This window comes from Mugil cephalus, chromosome 19 (genome assembly GCF_022458985.1).
Source record: "Mugil cephalus isolate CIBA_MC_2020 chromosome 19, CIBA_Mcephalus_1.1, whole genome shotgun sequence".
Classification (NCBI taxonomy): domain Eukaryota; kingdom Metazoa; phylum Chordata; class Actinopteri; order Mugiliformes; family Mugilidae; genus Mugil; species Mugil cephalus.
The window spans coordinates 14,521,959-14,542,618 of record NC_061788.1 but is presented as its reverse complement, the minus strand read 5'-3'; the positions used below and the strand labels follow the sequence as shown (position 1 = coordinate 14,542,618).

Below are 20,660 nucleotides of genomic sequence, written 5' to 3'. Positions count from 1 at the left end.
AAATGTAGCAAAACATATTGGACTTGATTTTGCCAGATGGCCAGATACATGGTTTTGGATCAGTTCCAGTGTCTGAGAGACGTGTAAACAGGTTAATGATACGTTAAAAATAACGCGCTCCTGACAAGTCTCACTTTATCATAAAACGGTTAAGTGTTTCATCTGTTAAAGCCGGTTTAAGAACTCGAGAAAAAAGCTAAATACAAGCGTGCCGAGACAGAAGCATACGCAGAGGGTCTTTAGCGTGTCAGGCTGAAACTTTGAATGCCAAATTACTTCGGAGTTACACACTAAATTGAAAAGCCATCATTCTTTTCAGTGCATTAGAAAGAAAGAGATGATTTGAATTTCTATAATTAGTGAGCGCCCCGGCCTCGAGGTAAAACCGCTCGAGGCATTTGAGCAGACGGTTTCAAATTACACGAGTACGCGAGAGATAGCAAGGACACGGACAAACCTATATATTTTGTAGAGCGCACATATAGATTTTTGTTGTTAGCATACCTATATATATTTAAAGTAACAGAGTCTGTGTGCTAAAAGGCTTCACTGACAGCAATAAACACGGTCGCTTTTACTGGCGCCGACCGCCGATAAAAAAAGCCCCTTTTAAGGTGCACGTAGAGAGGAAGAGGCATGTGTCTGATCTAGAAATGAAAAAGTCTGATGTGTTTTATATTACGTACAATTCACCCTTTATCACAAAGAGTAAACATGTCTCCTTGGAAGCCGGATAATTCACAGTCAGCATCTTTTCACTCCTTCTCCTCTTTAAGACTATGGCTGTTTCCCATCAGGCTGCCAAAACTGTCAAATAATTTGTGGCTGGAGAGCTAACAGAAAAGCGTGCGTGTTTTAAATCCCTCGTTTTAAATTAACATTTGTCTACACAAGACCGTTGTGTGGTTAAGAAGAGATAAATAGAGAGGGATCACGAAGTTCGGAAAACTCCTCTGATCCCCTCCCACTTTTACTACCACGCTCCCATTAATCAAAAGCCATGCGATGCGGAGGATGCCGTAAACTATTAAAGCGTGTCATAAAACCAGCGGAGCCTGCTGAGGGGTTTAATTGGAGCAAATCCAACATATGTTTCTCAGCTTCACCCGCGAAAAAAAAAAGAATGGAAATGAACACAAGCCCTGGTGGTATCGCTGCCTCATCTATATCCCATTGTGAGCTTTAGGTTCCATCTCCCTGAGGAAGCAGCACAGTAAACCTACAATATAAATCAAGTGAGCATCATCGTGGCATATTTTATGGAAGTCACCGGTATATAGGAGTATATAGGTTCTTCACATAAACAAAGGATTTGTATTTTAAGGCAAATGTTCATTCGGCTTTCTTGCTGGCAGCTACAGAGGGATATAAACAGACGATGTAGCTCTGTACAAAGGTAACAAAATCCACTAAGGGTATTTAATCCATACCAAAGAGAAGGTAAACTGAGCTGAGTGGACTATTTTCAGTCCGTAGCTGCTGGTGGTGGCATAATATTTAGCAACTCCCACACATTTACAGCCTTTTAAAAACGTACACCATTACAAGTCCTGCATTAAAAAATGGCCCTCGGTTCAGTAAGGACTCAAGTTTAGTAGCAATGTAAAAAAAGGGATCGAAGGCAAACGCTGTGCGGCGTTTAAAATACATTTAAAATATTATTACTGATAACTAACCCCAACACTTCGATCGATAGGATGAATACAGGGCCATCATTTGAAACTGAAAGAAATCTAATAATGATTTGCATGATGTTTTATATTTGAGTTGTCCTTTTTCTCAGCAGCGTCTATAGAGTTACAATCATGCCAAAACCTCACAAACACACCAACGAACAAACTGTGTGGTTTGCAAACACATCTTTCACAAACTAATTGTTTTTTTTTTTTTTTTGCAAATGAGAAACTATGGTTTGACTATGCTGATGACTATATGGAAGTAGCACCGGAAGTAAAATAGCTGTGAAATTTGGTGTGTCCATAGACATATATATACAAATAAAAAAAATCAGTGCACATTTACCGGCATTTGTATATTTGTGGATCTGCAAGGTGGAAAATAAGGGACAAACGTCATGTGACAGTGGTCAGATTGTTCCAAAAGTCGTAGCTGTAGAACTGTATTTTGTACTTGAAGGATAATTTTCTTGTGTACTTGGAAGATTTTAGTCTGAAATTTAGAACTTTACTACTTGAAATGTTTCTTTGTTATGTGTAAAACATGCTGTATTTGTTTCTAAAGCACAATGCATTTGTGTGATAGATACATTTCTTATGATTCATTTTGTTTTGTGTGTTTGTGAGGTTTTGGCACGATTTTAACTCCATAGAAAGCACTTTTTTTTTTTTTTGTTAGGGTTTCAGGACATTTCCAAACTTCACAGATATTTGACCCCACAATTGCGAGAAAAGTTTTTTTTTTTTTTTCCAGGCAACTGTACATTACAATCACATCTCATATTTTGGACTTTATGAGGGAAAAATGCAATTTCAAGCTATGGCATGCTTAGTATTTTACGAGACGTCATGTTTTGGTAACGGCCTTTGTGTTGAAACCTTGTAGCTAGCAACCATGCACAAAATAAAAAATGTTCTGTAGTAATAGGTAGGTTATATTTCTCAGAAATCCAACAAATAACAGAAATACTCTGGTTGAGAAAGTACTTAGCAAATGAACTTTCCGCCACAGTCCCTGTGCTATAAAGACAGACTGATACTTCTGCACAGAACAGTATGACCGCAACCCTGAAAATCTCATCACAGTGTCATTGTGTCCAAATGACTCTTTTATCGATTGTCATTGGCGACGCTGTTAGTTGACATCACAAATTATAGTGCTGCCTCCAGGTCTGGTGGAGACAAATTCCTCTTGGCGTATGGTTGGCATAAATCAAAGGAAACATTCCGCTGTCAGGTAAAAGACTTTAATCACTTTAAATATGGTGTTTCATCATCTCCAATCGGCCTCATACAGAAGAGTCAGTTCTTGTGGGAATCCTATGGCACAACAAAGTGGGATCGATGAAAGTTACCAGAGAACTTCTATTTCTTTCGCTAATTACAAAAGCACCAAATTACATGGGTGTCAGTGGCACATTAAAGTGGACTGTTTGTTTGTGGCTGTGGCAGGAAATGAAAGGACGTCCTTTATGCATCCTAATGAGGCTCTGATAACAATCAACACTGCTTTATGCACTGCTCTGCTGCCATTATGTTATATTCGCAGTTCTAACAAATGAAATATTAATTATAGAATCTGGAACGTAGGAGCCCAGCGTTCCTAGTGTTCTAGCTTTTACATAAGATCCTCAGTGAGTGTGGAAGTTCAAAACCGTTTTGAAGGACTTTTTAATTAACTTTTCGAGAGATTTACTATTTCATTATCCTCATTTTACAGTACTCTGGGAGTTTCTCGCAAATGTTTTGAAAGCCAGTCAGAACGAAAAGCAGCATAGAAAATGGAGAGAGGCTGTAAAGTCAGTATTCTGGGAAACATCTTTAACACACTTTTAGAAGAGATTTTCCCCACCTGGAGATCTGAAGGTCCAGGCCTCGTCGTCATCAAAGTGCGTGTCTCCCGCTGTGAACCTCTCCCCGGGGAAAAAGGCGTGCGCCACCGTTCCCCCCGGCCCGTCGAAGGGATACCCGTCGTTGTGGTCGGCCTTGGTGAAGTCGATTTGAATGTCGGCGTCACTGCCGGCCACCTCGTGGAAGTTCAGCGGCGCGATGTCGCTCCAGACCTTCAGGGCGTAGTACATCAGGGCTCGGACGGTGTCCCTGCCCAGTAGAGCCGAATCCTTGGGAAAGGTCCTCACCCTGAGAGAGGGAAGGGAAAACACAAACATGTTGAATAAAAGAGTAAAGAATAAGGAAAGAATATGGATTTTTAGGTGGTAGACACAAGATTAAATTTCTTTTATATATTGTGAGTGAAAACATCTTTTTACTAAAAACAGAAATAATTAAAAGCAACCTCAAGTCTTGCACTTGATCTTGAATTTGACAGTTTTACCAAGTTACAAAAATCCTGTCCTCTTTTTAGATAGCATCTTTGGTGATTTGTGCTGACATTCTCTGATGTTGTAATGTGGCTCAGCTAGGCTTTGTAAAAAGGACCATAGTTATGAACAGTCTGTATTCATTTATTCATTTGCTCCGAATAAAGGTGACTGTTTCTGCTTGATTTTCAGTGCAGCCTTGATGTAATTGATTAAAACATATTGCCTGAGCAGGTATCAAATGAGGCACACAATTTGGCAGATAGGCCTGTCAGTTTCAGTCAATGTTATATACATATATATGTATATTCTTACACACACACACACACACTGTGACAGTGGCAATTACTTTGCTCTCTGTGTCGGCATCTAAAGGAAGATGCAGTTGTAGTTTACTTATTTGTGCATATTTAATTGATATAAATAATTAATTTCCCACCTTGGAAGCTGCTTTGTAGGTAGGAACCAGTGGATTAATGGAGTGTTTCACTTATAGTATTTTATATGTCCGCACCACACTGTAATGGATGATAAAACACCAGAGTAAAATGTTATGAATACTAAAATAAGACTACAGCAATTCAAGGATATGGTAAATCACTGCTTTTTAAATTATTTTTCAGTTTTAATATGTATTTAAAATCATATCATGTCCATCAGGCCCCATGAATATTGACCTGGACACCGTTCTGTTATTATCTACTACTACTACTACTACTACTAATTTCTTATGTATAGTAGTTGAAATGACCTCCCAATGCTGGATTTTTTACCTTGTAGGTATTTTTTTTTCCTTTGGTGTGTTCAATAGCTAAATAAACCATCAGTGTGGCAGGTCTGCTGTTACCCGAACCTCACTTAAAGAAGAACAGAACGCCCTATGCACCCCGGCAGGCACTACCACCAACATACATCAATATGAGCAACTTATCCAGCGACGTTGCGAGCTGTATTTAGTCCTCCTAACAGGTCCGCTCAACCATGAAATCCTTGGCTCTCCTGACGACCTGCTGAATGTTTTTTTAACAGCCAAGGATGTCAAAGTTTAAATTACTGACAACTCCTGAGTCACACCAGCTTTCTACATTTCAGCCCTTTCATCCCCACACGAGGTGGAGCAGCAGCTGTTCCAACGACCCAGTTTGTATCTCAGGGTCACTGGACCTTCACAGTCAATGCCAGACGTCTGAACACCTGCCAGCGAAGCTCATACAAGAGGGATTCCTTTAATCTTTTAAATCACTATTTGCGTCTTGTATTATGTCTGTTTCAGTTTGTTCCCAGTTATCACTGCTTACTTTTAATCTACTCTTCAATTACCTGTTGGCATTTTGTTATACAGCATAAACTTAATTCGATGAAACCTGTTTTGTTCTTTGAAGCCAGGGTTTGTTACTGTTTGGTTGACTCTCTTGGTTCTCATGGTGTCGTTTTGGTGTTCGGCTGAACACGTACTTACTCTGATCTACATACTCAACAACAAACAGTCGCAGATGTGACCTAATCACACTGCTACTAGATTTAGATGAACAGTGAATCAGCTACAAAGTCAGATGTTTTTGCTGGTGAAAACCAAAACAGAGATACAAATGTGAGTGGGTATTGGTGTTACATCTGTCAAGTTCATTAAAAACGCCCCAACTGAATCATAATTTGGGGCCTAACTTAATGAAACACTGACGAAGGGAAGTGTGCCCACTTGAAAACCCAGATAATGTGCTGCATACTGCCTACTGCTGTTGGCTAGGCTAGTTAGCTGGTGTCTCCTTGTTGGTTGCTAATGGTAACTGACGGCTAGCCTGCTGGTCAGGTTCTTTTTTGTCTTTCAGCTGGACTGGACTGGGTTGCAAAGGGGAGATGTGTTGGTTGACATAGTCGCATATCCCATCATTTCTTACGTATTGCTGGTGGCTAGGCTAGTTAGCTGGTGTCTTCTTGTTGGTTGCTAGTGGTAACTGCTAGCCTGTTGTTCGTTTTTTTCAGTTGGACTGGGCATCTAAATGTGTTTTGTGCCCTCACGTCTTGGCACAAAGGGATTGTAACATCTCATCCTGTGTAATAATGGCTGCTTCACTCAATAAACGTGTAACGTAACGTAAATCCTCAGTTTATACCTGAAAGTGTTGAAAAATAATGTTATGGACACTCTTTCATGATTTGTTTCCATTGAGATATAATTGTGTTTTTATGATAAAAGAAAGTGTCCCCAGCCACACCGCATACTACATTTCAGATAAAATCCTGTCAAGGCCATGACAGCTTGCTAACATCCATAATTTAAGATGCTATTAGTTGATATTTACTCCTCCTCGTCACTGCATTACACTGCTCCTGTTGTTCTGCTGTTAACTCAACATCTTTGACACATCCAGTGATGCAAATGGCTTAATTATTGCTGCTAATTAATCTATTGATTAGCCAATATGTCTTTATCAACACATTGTCAAAGAACACATGGATGCCGTTGGCATTTTTGGGCTAAAGCAATAAGGAGTATGGAAAATGGAGTACTGAGCATTAATATGCAAATTTATGCAGCAAGTCACTTCATAATCTAATCGGATCATCTATTCTGTGGGAACCTCGTGGCGAACATTAAGACTGGATTTGCCTTGCCTTGCTTTGATTTGTTTGCGAGAGCGCGGAGCCCACTCTTTCATACCGCCTGAGCATCCGACCCTCACCGCTAACCACAGTTAGCCAAGGTCACCGCAAATGGCTCACCCACCACACACAGTCCACCCGCTTATTAGTCTTAATTCAAACAGACGAGGCGAAGGTGTGAGAATGTCTCTGTGTGTTTGAGGGAAGGTTTGTGAGGGAGAAAGACGGAGAGGCAGAATGCGCGGTTTTGTCAGTGCGTAAGCATGCGTGTGCATCCAAAGGGTGAGCGCATCGACTTGCGAGTGTGTGTTGTGTAATTGCAGGTAAGTCCGCCAAGGTCAGAGCATCCCTGACCTGCATCTCAGATGAACCGAGGAATATCTGGGAACATGTTGTATTTATATAAGGAGACTATAGGCGCATGGAAAATGAGGGGGCAGTGTTCGCAGATGTGACTTTGTTGGGTTGTCAGTCTTACACCTTGATTTTAACAACCTCATTGATTAGATTTGATGTTTATTCAACAGTTTGTCCTCTCCTCATTAAATCTACACTGCTGTAGGGTTTTGTTTTTTTTAGCATCTCTGTGCTTTACTGCTAAACTTTGAATTGATTATGAAATAGAAAATAACCCCTATGACTACATCAAACATCACTTTATTCCACTCCACTGAAAAAAATTACAGCATATTTTTATATAACATGCGATTATAAAACCTGCTTGAATATTTCAGTTATTTTTATTTCATCATGTAGGCATAACTACAGGCAAATCGTTTTCTACTTTTTATTGTATGATAAAAAATTGAAATAGCAAATAAAAAAGTTATTACAGGAGATGTGGTATTATTTATATTTATTTGTATTTCACAGATTAACTTGGCACATGCAGTGAATTTGACTAATATCAGACTTAATGAACTACTTCACATGCTGGAAATAGGGGATGAACTAATTTTGGCTCTGTTCACACCATTGACCATACATATGTCATACCTATATATGTCTGTTTGATGCGGAAGCACTGAAGAGATCTGGTCACATATGGAGGAGGTTTGTGCTGCATATGGCCACACTTGCCACACTTTTCCTAGCAGCATGAACCTTAATATGACAATGTGTCATATTAAGTGCTGCCTACTCATCTGACCATCGTCTGCGTAAGTGGAGCTCACCCTCATTCATTTTGCTCCTCAGCATCTTGTTAATGAGTTATCCCCAAAAGAAAAGGCTGCTTGTACTCCAGCCAACACCTGAAGAGAAATCTTTTGAATCCCTTTTGTCCTTGTAGCTGGTAACTAATTACACTAATAATTTGTGCAGGACAGTGAGAATGATAGCGATCATCCATTTATCTGAGACAACAGCCGAACCCTCTTCTGCTGTCCACGTAACTCAAACCCTCGATTCTTCCCATATGACATATTTATTTGAACTCGGAGCATAAAACTGAGATCCTATCACCAACGGCTCCTCGAGACACAGTGGAGACACATTTCGAGTGTGAGCCGATGTGCTCCGAGCTGTGCTGAGCTTGAATATATCGCAATTCATATCATTATTATTGTGAAGAGAGCTCAAATAAATTATCCTTAGAAAACAGTTCATCTAAATAAAATTTGGACATGTTAAAAACAGTGTTCGGCTTCAATTTTACATACTTGACGTTTTCACAGTCTGGTGAAGTAAAATCTATAAGCCAGTTAGCGGATCAAGTCGAGTCTGCTGATAAGCTCACACGCCCCTCTCACCGTTTCCTTTATCCAGCTCAACATTTCTATCAAGGTAGTTAATACTTAAGTTGTTACAGTCGTTCACTTTCTGGCTCGTCTCGGCAGGTTGCCTGACCTCACCTTAGGTCTCCAGAAAGTCTGTGTATATGGGCAAAAAGAGTAAAATAAAAAACGGTTCCAGCACTGTACAATCGCAATTTGTAGTCTTCACACTTCTATAAAGTGTTTTTGTACAGATTAAACAAACCAGATATAATGAGTCAGCTTTAGAAGGGCTGGGAGCCTGTGTTTGTTGAGAGTCGGTGGAGCGGTTTCTCTTTGCTTCTGGTCACAATTTCAAATTAATCTAATTGCATACTGGTTTTGTCTTGTAATTAGTGTGCAGTGACGACAGCGTTATTGACCTTCTGTTATTACTATTGAAAATAAGATGAATGACCCGAAATGTCAGAATAGTATTTTAAGCTGCCAAAGATCTGCTTAGTGTTTTTTTTTCGCTTGCCGCAAACACAATGTGAAACCTATGCTAACGCCTGCTACTGCCGCTCATTAAACCCCACTTCAATTCTCACATCCACCTATGAAGAGCCTGCTCTCCCCATGGGGAGTGATATTATCATCACTCCCCGCTCCCTGCAGCGGGGGAGCTCAGTACTTAATCTTACCGGCGAGGAGAGAAAAGGTCAACAACTAGATGCCAAATATTGTGTGCGCTCATATCCACATGACACACCCTTCCCAGAGAGCTGCCCAAAGGATATGTAATGTACGTTAAAATCAGAGGTGGCTGGTGAATTTATTTAATATGAAGAAAAACCCATGAGGTCCAATGATAAAACAAATATTATATATTCAGCGCAAACCTGTGTGAACTCCACTGGTGGATGATTGCACGTGAGCGATGGTGGTCAGAGAGGCCGTTGCCTCAGAGATTGACAGCCCCGTTTCCGTCAGTCTGTCCCAGAGCAGCTGTGACTACTGAGGTAGTTTACAACCACCAGGGACTGTGTGAGCAAATGAATAATGTATCCAGTGTAAGGTGTCTTGGAGTGTCTACAATAAAGCGCTTTATAGAAATGATGCATCATTATTATTTTTATTATGAAAATTCATTGTCATTGTCGCTAGTCTGCCTGCTTCTATATTTTGATTGTTACCAAAATAACCAGAGAAGTCACGCTCTATATGATGAATTTGCGTTGAAAGGTCAGCGCGATCTATGACTTGCGTTCAGTGTCTTGTCCAAGTATACTTCAGCATGCGGGGGATGGAACGTCAACCCTGTGATTAGAGTATCCCTCCTCTACCACCTGAGCCACAGCTGATAATAAATAATGTCATCAAGGCAAATACACCAAAGTAATAATGTCTGTGTCAGGCTCCATCCTGCTGGGGGCTGCTACTATCAAGGAGTGTCATTGCTATGGAGTGGATGTGCCTGGTCTGGTCTGGTCTGGTCTGGTCTGGTCTGGTCTGGTCTAGGTGGGTGGTACATGTCTAAGTATCATCCACATGAATGCCCCGTCCAAAAGCTTCCCAGCAGGACATTGTTTGGTCACAAGATGGTCAATGCCACTTCTCCTGACAGTGGTTTTAATGTTGTGGCTGATTAGTGTGTATACGTGAAATACAAATAAATGTACCGGCGGAGCAAGTCGCTCATTCCAAAAACATGAGAGACGGCAACCTTAATATTACTTTTACATGCTCACTTACGTGGGAAAAAAATCATGGAAGCATTTCAGGATGGTAAAGGAACCGCAAGCACGGCACTGTGAGCTCTGTTCAGGCATCTCTGTGTGATCACAGCATAAACGTCTATTTTCTCTGCAGTTTTATGAGCGCTTGAGCCAGCAGAGTTTGGAGAGCGAAAAAGTGCAGATGCAGGACATTTTGGCTGCAGCCTACAGCGCCTCGGCGACTGAAGAGCTGTTTAGCAGCAACAGAGCGTCTGAGAGAGCGCCATTGACTCACAAATAAATGTCTGAGAACAGAGTGTGCTGTCAGACGCTGGCACATCAATCAAATATAATACCTACATAAAGAAGTGCTTACATCAAAGACCAGCCTGGACATGACTGAGCGGGCAGCGCCGGGACAGGCAGTGGATCTTTTGCCATGGTGCTTAACTGGCAAAAGGAAGGATGGAAGAGGAGGAAGAAAGAAAATGAAGGAGGGGTGGGACGAGGCAAAGCAAAGAGATGAAATATGAAAGTCAATGTCACAGTGCTCTTGATGATTAAACAGATATTCAAGCTTTTATTCAAACATTGCATTTAAATTTGAGCATGAATGTCCTTGACGGCGATCTAGTTTTCGTGTCAGATACTTCTTCTGTTCTGGACACGAGTTTATTGTTTTTTTGTTTTTTTTTTACTGACTTTTTTCACTGAATATGATGAAGTTCCCATCTGTGTTTGATAACATAAACGGCAAATGAACAGATTTTTGGCAGACACTGAAAGCCTGTCAACAACTGGTACCACGCTGCATTATTTCTTCTCGTGCTTGTTTCTGAGAAATCGGATTTACGGAAGAGTCTCTTAATGGCTCTTGTATGAGAAGGTAATCTTCAATTTGTGTCATGACAAAAAAGAAAAGCCATTAAATGAACAGGAGCACACGTTTTGGGGAAAAACTCTAAAAGCGGTTTGCCTTTAAATCAATAAGAAGATGTCAAAGTTTTATGCATTATTTGAGCAAATTGATGCCTGGCCACCGCAACAGAAAACTGCTCTAACTCCATAAAAATGCAGCGCTGCACGAGGAACGGTTCAAGAATGTCAAACAGCGACACAGACGTGTTTTAATAACGCTCAGTATATTCTTTAAAATTGGGGATAATGGAAATAATGACAGGATGCAATACACCTTCGAGTTACCCTGTAAATAAAACGACTGCGGGGATCTTTCCACCGCGTGCTCCTAAAACCTTTCACATCTTATCCGACAAATGGAAAACTGCGAATGCCTATGAAACCATATCCTCGCAGAGTCTTTAGCCAAACCAAGTCATAAATATGTAATGGGGAGGGAAATTAGTTTTGCCATTACGGACTTATTACAGATTACGCAATGTTGTCTCAAAGTAATACCGGTCTTGGAAAATCTGACAGTTCAATTACAATATATTAGTTTTTTCATTTTGAGATACGGCTTCGACACGCGCCTAGAAAATACATAAACGCGACTGTTTTCAGACCAAGTCTAGGTGGGTGTTCAGGTAACTGTGATGCAACAGCGTCTGAGCGTAATGTCACTGATTCTCCTCCACTTATTTTATTTTTTGCTGGTAATGAAACGAAATTGTAGTGAATGTTCCCTGCGTGGCGTCAACAAAACAGAGACCTTGGAAAGGATGAGAGACGGCGAAATTTGCAAGTGTTCGGTGTATTAACAGCGTAAGCCTCAAACATCAGTGAATCACCAAAAAAAATATGGTTCACAATAGAAGCTGAATAAATCTTTTTTTTTTACGCAAGTGGTACAAACCAATCAGGCATGAGATTTTGACCACCTTCCTAATATTGTGTAGGTCTATCAAAGTCACGGATTTTGTGGGACTGTAGGTGCAGTGGTCGGACAAGGAAACTTGAAAAACACATGAAGCTTATTTCCCTTCGAAATCCGAAGATGTCAGGCACTGCCATCATCTCAAAGCTCGTAGAAACCAGTGGGACCCAGGTACACCCATCTACTGTCCACAGAAGTCTGACCAGAAGTGGTCTGGATTGCAGAAAAAAAAACAATGAAGAGTCAAAATGTGAAATATCTGGCTGTAGCAGAAGGCAGTTTGTTCACCGCAGGGCTGGAGAGTGGCAAAATAATGAGTGGCTGCAGGCAACAGTGAAGCATGGTGGAGGTTCCTTGCAAGTTTGCTGAGAAATACAGGCAGAATGTTATTCATCATGCAGTGCCATCAGGGAGGCGTATGACTGGCCCCAAGTTTATTCTGCAGCATGACAAATGCTCCATACAGACATACAGCCAAGGTCATTAAGAACAATCTTCAGCGTGAAGAAGAACAAGACGTCCTGGAAGTGATGGCATGGCCCCCACAGAGCCCTGATCTCAACATCATTGGGTGTGTCTGGGGTTACGTGAAGATACAGAAGGATCTGAGGAAGCCACAGAAGATCTGTGGTTAATTCTCCAAATGTTTGGAACAACCTACCGGCCGAGTTCCTTCAAAAACTGTGTGCAAGTGTACATAGAAGAACTGATGCTGTCTTGAAGGCAAAGGGTGGTCCCACCAAATATTGATTTGATTTAAATGTCTCTTCTGTTCGGTCACTGCATTTTGTTAATTGATGAAAATAAACTATTAACACTTCCATTTTTGAAAGCATTCCCAGTTTACAGCATTTTTCCACACCTGCCTGAAACTTTTGTACAGTACTGTACACACACACACACACACATATATATATATATAATGGTGGCTTCGGTGGACTGGAAAGAGAGGCTGCCTTATTTTAAAGAGGCGAGCGGGGCCACGCTGAAGGCAGTATAAGACGTGTGATTGGCAGCAGTGGGTTGGCGGTAGTTGCATGGAGAGAAGCAGGGAGAACGAGAGCGTGATGAGAAAAAGCAAAATGTTAGTCATAAAGCGGCAGCTCCTCGCAGCGGTGCCCATGCTGGTCCCCTGAAGCAGATGTTGACGCCATAGTTTCAGAGCAGTGTGATGCTGGATGGCTGCCACCTGCTTTTTCCAGGTCAGGTGAGACCGTATGAGCAATCATATTCTGACCCTCCCCAACAATGCCTGTATCTCTGGCTGAAAGCCTCCAGTGAGGTGCAGGATTACTTCAACAAGGTACCAGGTAATTTGTTTTCAATAAGCCATAACCATCCTGCCCCCAAGTGACAAGCGAATCATCTCTCTGAACTCATCCCTCTTGCAGTCTGAGCAGTTGCTTTCGCTGCTGCAAACCGATGTGCTGCAGCGGCTCACTCTGCTCGGCTAATCCTGGCTGGATGAGCCAGACCTGTATCCCAGTGAAGCAATTTTGGGTGATGTGCCATCATTTATGTCTGATGCCAACGTTCAGTAATAATGTAGCATTAATGTACCCAAGTGGAAAGGCAGAGAGACAGGGGAGACGTCTGAGATCATGACCTGTCAAAAAGAGAACCTCAACTGGAAAAATAAATGAAGACACTACAAATTTCATTTCAGCTCGACTAACTGAACCCGATTCCCTGGTAATTCATGAAGTATAAGAAAAAATCCCATTCAAAACCACAAATGTCCACCTCACTTTGAGCCTCAGTCAGGGGATCGACAATGTCCAGCCCAGTCTCTTAAGAGTCCATGAATAAAAATGCAGTTTACGAGATTTCTGTCCACAGACATATACATAAGTTGGTTGTTGACAGAGAGCAAATGTAATGTTTTCCAGCATCTTTCATGTCTGCACCACATCTTCAAAAGCGCCTGGACATACCAACAGAAAAGAACTAGCAGCAACAAAGGAGGACTTCGGTGTCTCAAAGAGTTGCTCTGCAAAGAGCCCAAAGACTGCAGCTAATGACCAGCTGGCATAGTGAAATCTGCTTCAGTGGAAGAGGAGCATCTTCATACCAGCAGATGGCAGTAGTCTGTATTTGTTGTTTAAAAGGGGAAACTGGAGAGGCTACTTCTAGCTGGGAGGATAGGACGCGCCAGGAATATCATGCAAAGCTGACCTCCCCCTGGTCTACGGTTTAGTTATTCCATCTAGATGATCATGTCATTGTGGAATCATTGTTATGTTTGAAATTTCAGATGACAGCATGACGAATGACATGAGGGGCCCTACGTTACTCTTGTTGCTCCGTTGCTAAGCTGAGCAATCTCCTGACTCACTCTGCCCTCAATTCACCGTGAGTCAGCTGAAAACCAACCAAGAGCGAAAGGAGCGACGGAAAACAAAGGAAAAGACAGAGGGAAAACCAAACTGAACAATGTATTTAAAAAAAAAAAAGGTATGGTTAAGGTGAAACACTGGGAGAGAGCTTCATGAGGGAGTCAAAACACCACCCTTCTAACATCCTATGGCTGACTTCGGTTGCCGTTTCTAATGAAATGTTCGTATTTGCGGAGCATTGTCCAATCATCTTTCTCCTGCTACGACATGACGATTTGTCAGCTTTACTCCGTGTTCTCTCTGCCTTCTAGTACCACAGCCTCCTCACAACCTCTTGCTAGCACGGCCGTCCCGTCTGCTGAGAGTTCTTGCTTATCGACCCATTTCTTCAATCCTCCAGTGCCCTGATGTCCTGCTTTCCCGCCGCATCTTGTTTTCACTTTTCTTCCCTTCTGTCCTACAGTACCTTAGATCCCGTTTCATCACTCCTCCGCAGGCTTCTGGCCTGCGTGTCGCCTTAACTGCAGTTTGGTCTGGCCCAAATAAAACTTTCCTCGAGCACACAAATACTTGTTTAACCAGTTGTTCTCCACTAAACAATACATCTGTTACTGTAATAAACACACACTGATAAGCATATTGTAGTCTGTTTTAATTTAAAAATTAGGTTCCGGCGGCTTGTTTTCCTTTGAAGAATGTGTCAGATAAGAGGAGGAATTTCTATGTTTTATCTGTCTCGTCTGCCCAACAGCTGCCGAAACAGCTCGGCATCCTCTTCTCGCCGCCACCACTGCTGCAGCAGAAAAACGGCCTTCCATCAGAGCGCATCATCACAAATGTGGAGACAGCTGGCACTAACGGCTCTTCCACTCACCCAGCAACAAAACAGCGAAACCCAACCGCAGCCTGTCGCTAAGCTTTTAGGCGTGGAGCGAGTTTATGTATCCTGATAAATGACGATCAAACCTTTAAAAGGCTTCACGCGTGAGCTCGGTTTTAAACTGAGCCCACTTTACTTGCAGACAGTATCCCAGCACCGTGCGCTTTGAGGACAGCCTACATGTTGCCAGTCGCACCGTGTTCCAGCTGTCAGAGTGCACGCTGCAACTTCTGGCAAAGCACCACTTCATTAAATTAAGATGTCGGCTGACCTGTCAGCTGTACACGCCCTTCTCCAAGTAATTTAATCAGTCATGCTTGGCCAAAAAAAAAAATAAAAAATGTAAATGAGAGAAGAATCTAAAAATTTAGGATTAAATGAAACTAAAATTTCTAAATCCGGACCTGCTGTGTCGCGGAACAGTGTCTAATTTTGTTCGCGCTGCATAGAAGGCATAGGGAATACAAAGCGACAGTGAACAGGGTAACTGCACATCTTTTGAAGGTTTAATCTTTGTTTGTGCCAAAAAGTATTTATCTGACAGGAATACATTCTGCAAGAGTTAGATAAACAGTATCATGAAAGCTAATAAACCTTGAAACTTCAAATCTTCCTTCAAACAATGTAACACTTTCTGGCGGTGAGTCAGTGGGAATCGGTTGCAGGTATTCGTTCATTAGATTCACATTCCAGCTTGACGTTAGATCGAGATCGCTTGCGCTGATCAGCCACAACATTAGGACTGGCAGGAGAAGGAAATAACGTTATAAAAAACTATATTGTTACAACACAATGTTCTGCTGGGAAACATTTGGACCTGGCATTCATTCATGTGGATGTTCCTTAGACATGTACCACCCGCCTGGACCAGGCACTTTAATACTGCTTAATGGCAGTAGTCATCCGCAACAGGATGCAGCCTGACACACACTCAAAAAACATGAAGAAGAGTACAGGGTGTACCTGGCCACCAGATTCCAAACTAGGCCCCTCCCCTCAACCCACAGGACATAAGACCCCCACTAACAACATTTTGTTGCCAGACACCACAGGACGCCCTCAGAAGACCCATGTCCACAACTATTTTGGAGGCACAAGGTCGACATGCACAATATCAGGAAGGTGGTTTTAATATTTTGGCTGTAGTTTTTGGCCCATAGGTGGTTTTTCCTCACCTGGATCCTCCTGTGTGGGTCTATACAGTACGTGGGGTTGGGAGGGTTGGGATTTTATTATTTGTTGTAATGTTGTATGTGTTTATTTGTGTGAAGCACTTTGCTTTGCATTTTTGTTTGAAAAGTGCTATATGAATAAAGGTTGATATGATTTGATGACGTAAGTGCAGGAACCAAACTTCACAACCAAACCAACCAGCAGTTGTGACTGACTAGTTGTGAAATTGCAAAACACACGTCCCGTGACTGATCCTGGAACTTATCAGATGAGGTTAAAGCTGGACAGCTTTCAATCTCTCGGCACCGGAGCCGAAAGTAACCACTCCAGATAGAGCTCGTCGTTCAACCACTGTCCCAGATGTGTCTCTCTGCAACGTAAAGCTTAAAACATGCGCCTAGTTTTTATTCACGTTTCTATGTAAGCTGAGCCAAGTTGTACAGAGGAAACTCAGCAGAAATCTGACACGGAAAGGGTCAGCACTCCGGTCAAGCTTTAACTAAATAAAACCTTCTGTACAGTCTCAACTACATATCACACTCAAAATTCAAAACGAGTTTTAAACATTTCCAAATCAGCCCCGGCGAAGTCGGGCGCTGCGCGGTGGATGGAAAGACACCACGACGCGGACCCCTGTGGAATTCTGGGTTCTCCTCTCATCGGCAGCAACACAGCTGGAGTAAATCTGAGAGAGATCACTGCCCGTGAATTGAGAAAAAAAAATCAAAAGTTAGGGCTGACTGAGAAGCGCTGACCCGTTACGCAGACCTCTCACCGACGGGAACAGAGAGAAATCCAGGTTCGTGCGGGGAGGAGGAGAGTGGGCGTATAACTCCGTGAGCACACGTGAATGGGCGCTGCTGAAATGCGTTCGCTGCGCGTCCTGCGGGGCGTCCGTGTGCTCGCGTCTACTATATCACCGTGTAGGTTGCTGTGGGTTTTGTTGACACCACCTTACATCATCTCCTTGTTGAACTGACCTGATAGCGTGTGTGAATCAGCAGGCAAAGCCATATGTTCCACTGCCTCCTCCTCCTCCCTCCTCCTCCCCCCTCCTGTTTTACACTAAGCTGTGTGCCCGGCAGATGGTCCAGCTGCTTTTAACATGCCCACATTATTTTATCATGTACTGTGTAAACAGCGGAATGACTCCGTGACGCAGCCCTCACTCTCCAGGAATGGACTCTGGTTTCTGAGCAGAGCTGCGTCCACGAGATGTTCAACAACAACCTCTCTATACCACCTATTACACAGAAGTGAATAATAGCAAGAAGTCATTTTCACAGTTTATGCACAACGAGAATGATTTTGTTTGTGTATCATCTAAAAGAAGGTTACTCCATGCTCTTTATTTAAAACCATTCTTACCAGCGTGTCAATCCAAAATATCTCTTGCACACGATAGCACACATGACTCCGTTGCCAAATGCAAAGTGCTTATTATGAACTGGGTCAAAGATAATTCTACAGAACAATCGGGGAACCAGCGTGTGCTTCCACGGATGCTGCAGGTCACAGAAAGAGACTTTGCTTTGAATCTAAAATGCAACCAGATATATCTGACTTTAGGCTCGGCGCTGCCTTCGGTGGATCCACGCTGCGTCATCCGGGGCTCACCGTGACCAGATCTGGGTTCGTGCAAAAAAAAAAAACTTAAAGCTCGCATCGCCACGCTAAGCCTCTAGCTTCCACTGGAAACGGAACGTATTAAAGGATTTAATCCGGGGCGTTTACAAACTGCAATTAAATCATTGAGATGATCGATTTGAACTAAACGCAGCGGGGTTTTTTCTGGCTCGCCCGTTTGCACTGAAGTGGGTTGGTTAGATGTGAAATATGTAACTTAAATTCCCTTCTGATACAGATTGAAGTATAAAAACAAATACAGTAATGCAAATACTATAAAACATGTGGTGGAATTGTAACCTGGATTCCAGTGGTTTGTTCCCTCCAGCCAAAAGGATGAATTGGATGCATTTTCAGAAGCAGCAGGTCACTTTTGTAATTTGCTTTCAATGGTATTTAACTGTTTTACACATGCTTATATAGTATGTATGTAGAAATATACACATGCTGTATCCCATGGAGGAGAGCTCTGAGCACGCACAGATGAACAATGTTGAAATATGAGCTCAAAAAATCATACAAGAAAGTCTATTTTCAGGACTATGTATGTCTCTTCTGAGCAGATACGAGAAGCAGCTGATACAGAATCACAGCTGCTTAACAGAAAGATGCCTCTAACTAACTGCCAAGACTTTCTACAACGATGGAGAGAAGACTCTGTCCGTAGACTCAGGCGAAGGCCCCCTTAAGCAATCAGTGTTATCAGATACACAACTGTTGAATGATCTTGAGATTTTTGACACCGAACCGACTGATTTTGGCCCCCTACCTCCAGGACAGGTGCCTCTTATTCCATTTGTTCTGAGGGTTCAGGCTCCGTTTCCTGCGCCCCACTGTGGCCTCGGCCTCGGACACATCTGGCAGGGAACATCTGGGTGTTTTCATTAGGCCTAGCGTGGCTTGGTCTGAAGGAGGGGAGACAAAAAAAAAAGTGATGGAAACCAATAGAAACATTCAGGATGCTTATTTTATGAGAGCATAATCTCTAAAACACACAAACACATTGTGTGCAGAGTGCGTGTATAAATAAGAAGACTCTGATCCATCCCCCAACATCAGTTCGAAAACGCCTGCTTCAGCAGCTGTAAATCATATTACACAGCTTCATATCCACACGTACTCTATACGTGCATGTAGCGTAGGCCAGGAGAAGCCATTTGAACATCCTCTTATATGACACGCTCTCACACTCTCTCCTCTCTGGGCTATATATTATACTCGCTCGCAAACATGCACCACCTCTTAAATCCCTTCGTGCACACTGTCCTGCTTTCCGCCCTCCCGTAACGGCTGTATACGTGAGAGGGAACAGCGTTGTGCATAACAGCGAAGCGGGGAGGTGGGTGAGACTCCCAGCGTGTGTGTGTGTGTGTGTGTGTGTGTGGGAAACCACGAGCGCGGCGTGTGAGGGAGAGCGTTAGAATGCAAACTAATCAATACGCGGTCGGTTTCCACACGCGGCAGTGTTACCGGTTAGAGGGCGTTTCGCGGCGCTGTCGTTTTACCCTACGAGCGTGTGCGACATGATTTATGTGCGCGGGGCGCGCAGGAGGCAATCTAACGGTACGCAAGTGATAAGAGCTAAAATAAATATTAATTTTCTAATGTTAAGCGGTTGTTGACTCACGGCGCGAGTGATTCAGCTCGTTCTGATGACAAACTTTGTGGGATTGCATTGTATTAAAAGTCAGCGCTTACATACACACACCCACCCCCTCCGCCGAGCCACGTACCAAAGACGCCGGTCTCCTTGAGGCCTCCGAACTTCTGCATGGCTTTGATGGCCTTGGTCAGGGCCTCCTTGGTCTGGAGTTGGCCGGTCACAGGGTCAGGGGGCGGGAGGTAGCCGAACTTACTCAGCCAGTCCTGGAAAAGAAACAGTAGACACGTGAGTCCACGCACTACAAAGAACTCCGAGTGTCGGACACCTGCTGAAAAGGTCAGACACATGTTCGTGTTTACAGTCTGTGGAAGCGGCGTCTCCAGCGCGTCTCCTCAACACACAATAAATTCATGGCGGACGTTTATAGACGCGTCGACGTGGTCCAACAGATCGTCACGAACGCCATTAAGCGTTTTCTGCTCTGACACAGTAAAAGCAGGAAGCAGCTTTGACCGTTACCCAACGTGATATACACATTTAAAAAAAAAAAAAAAAGTGCCACAGGTGCAGAACTCCAGGCTATTAAGGGGGTAGTGAGGGTGGTGAAGAGGAGCTGGAAGAGTGATTGGAGTCTCCCTGCCCCCTGTTCAATAACTCTTCCGGAGCTGACGCAGGAACTGGGCACGGAGCGCAGTCAGAGACCCCTCTCACCCTCTCTATAAACTCTTCAAACTGCTGCCATCAGGCAAACGGTACGGGAGCGTTAAAAACCGACTGGAAAAAGTTTTCTTTCTCAAGCCGTCAGGCTGATGAACCGCTGATCTGATCCAGGACACTTTGCTACACACGTATACAGCGTAAAACACCATTTCATTCTGTCTGTGTTACAGTTTTGCGAAAAAAAAGAAAGAAAAAAAAAGGTCTGGACTCTATCTAAAATAAATAAAATCTAGTTTGAACTGTAACATCTGCTCTCCACGCGGTCCGAAACACAAAACCGAAGTTTGCCGAGTAAACCGGCAGCTCACAGTTAAAAGGTGACGCAGCAGCGAGGCACAACACCGGCTTGACACGCGGAACGTGCGAAGACAGATGCACTGATGAAGCCGAATCTCGACGTCCGACGGCTCTTCGCGGGCGGTGAAGTTAGCGTTCAGTCAGGAGATGAGGCTGAAAGGACGGCGCGAGGGGGCTG

General features: G+C 43.0%; 1 protein-coding gene across 1 annotated transcript in view; it reads right to left on the bottom strand.

Moving 5' to 3' along the window:
- mmp17a (matrix metallopeptidase 17a) overlaps positions 1 to 20,660 on the bottom strand; it is an 88,454-nt gene that overhangs the window by 18,935 nt on the left and 48,859 nt on the right. Inside the window, exons 2-4 of the mRNA XM_047570622.1 lie at positions 19,596 to 19,728; positions 18,632 to 18,767; positions 3,529 to 3,815 (exon numbers count right to left, since the gene is read on the bottom strand). Of these exons, the coding sequence (XP_047426578.1) occupies positions 3,529 to 3,815; positions 18,632 to 18,767; positions 19,596 to 19,728 (556 nt within the window). The remainder of the gene's footprint in view (positions 1 to 3,528; positions 3,816 to 18,631; positions 18,768 to 19,595; positions 19,729 to 20,660) is intronic.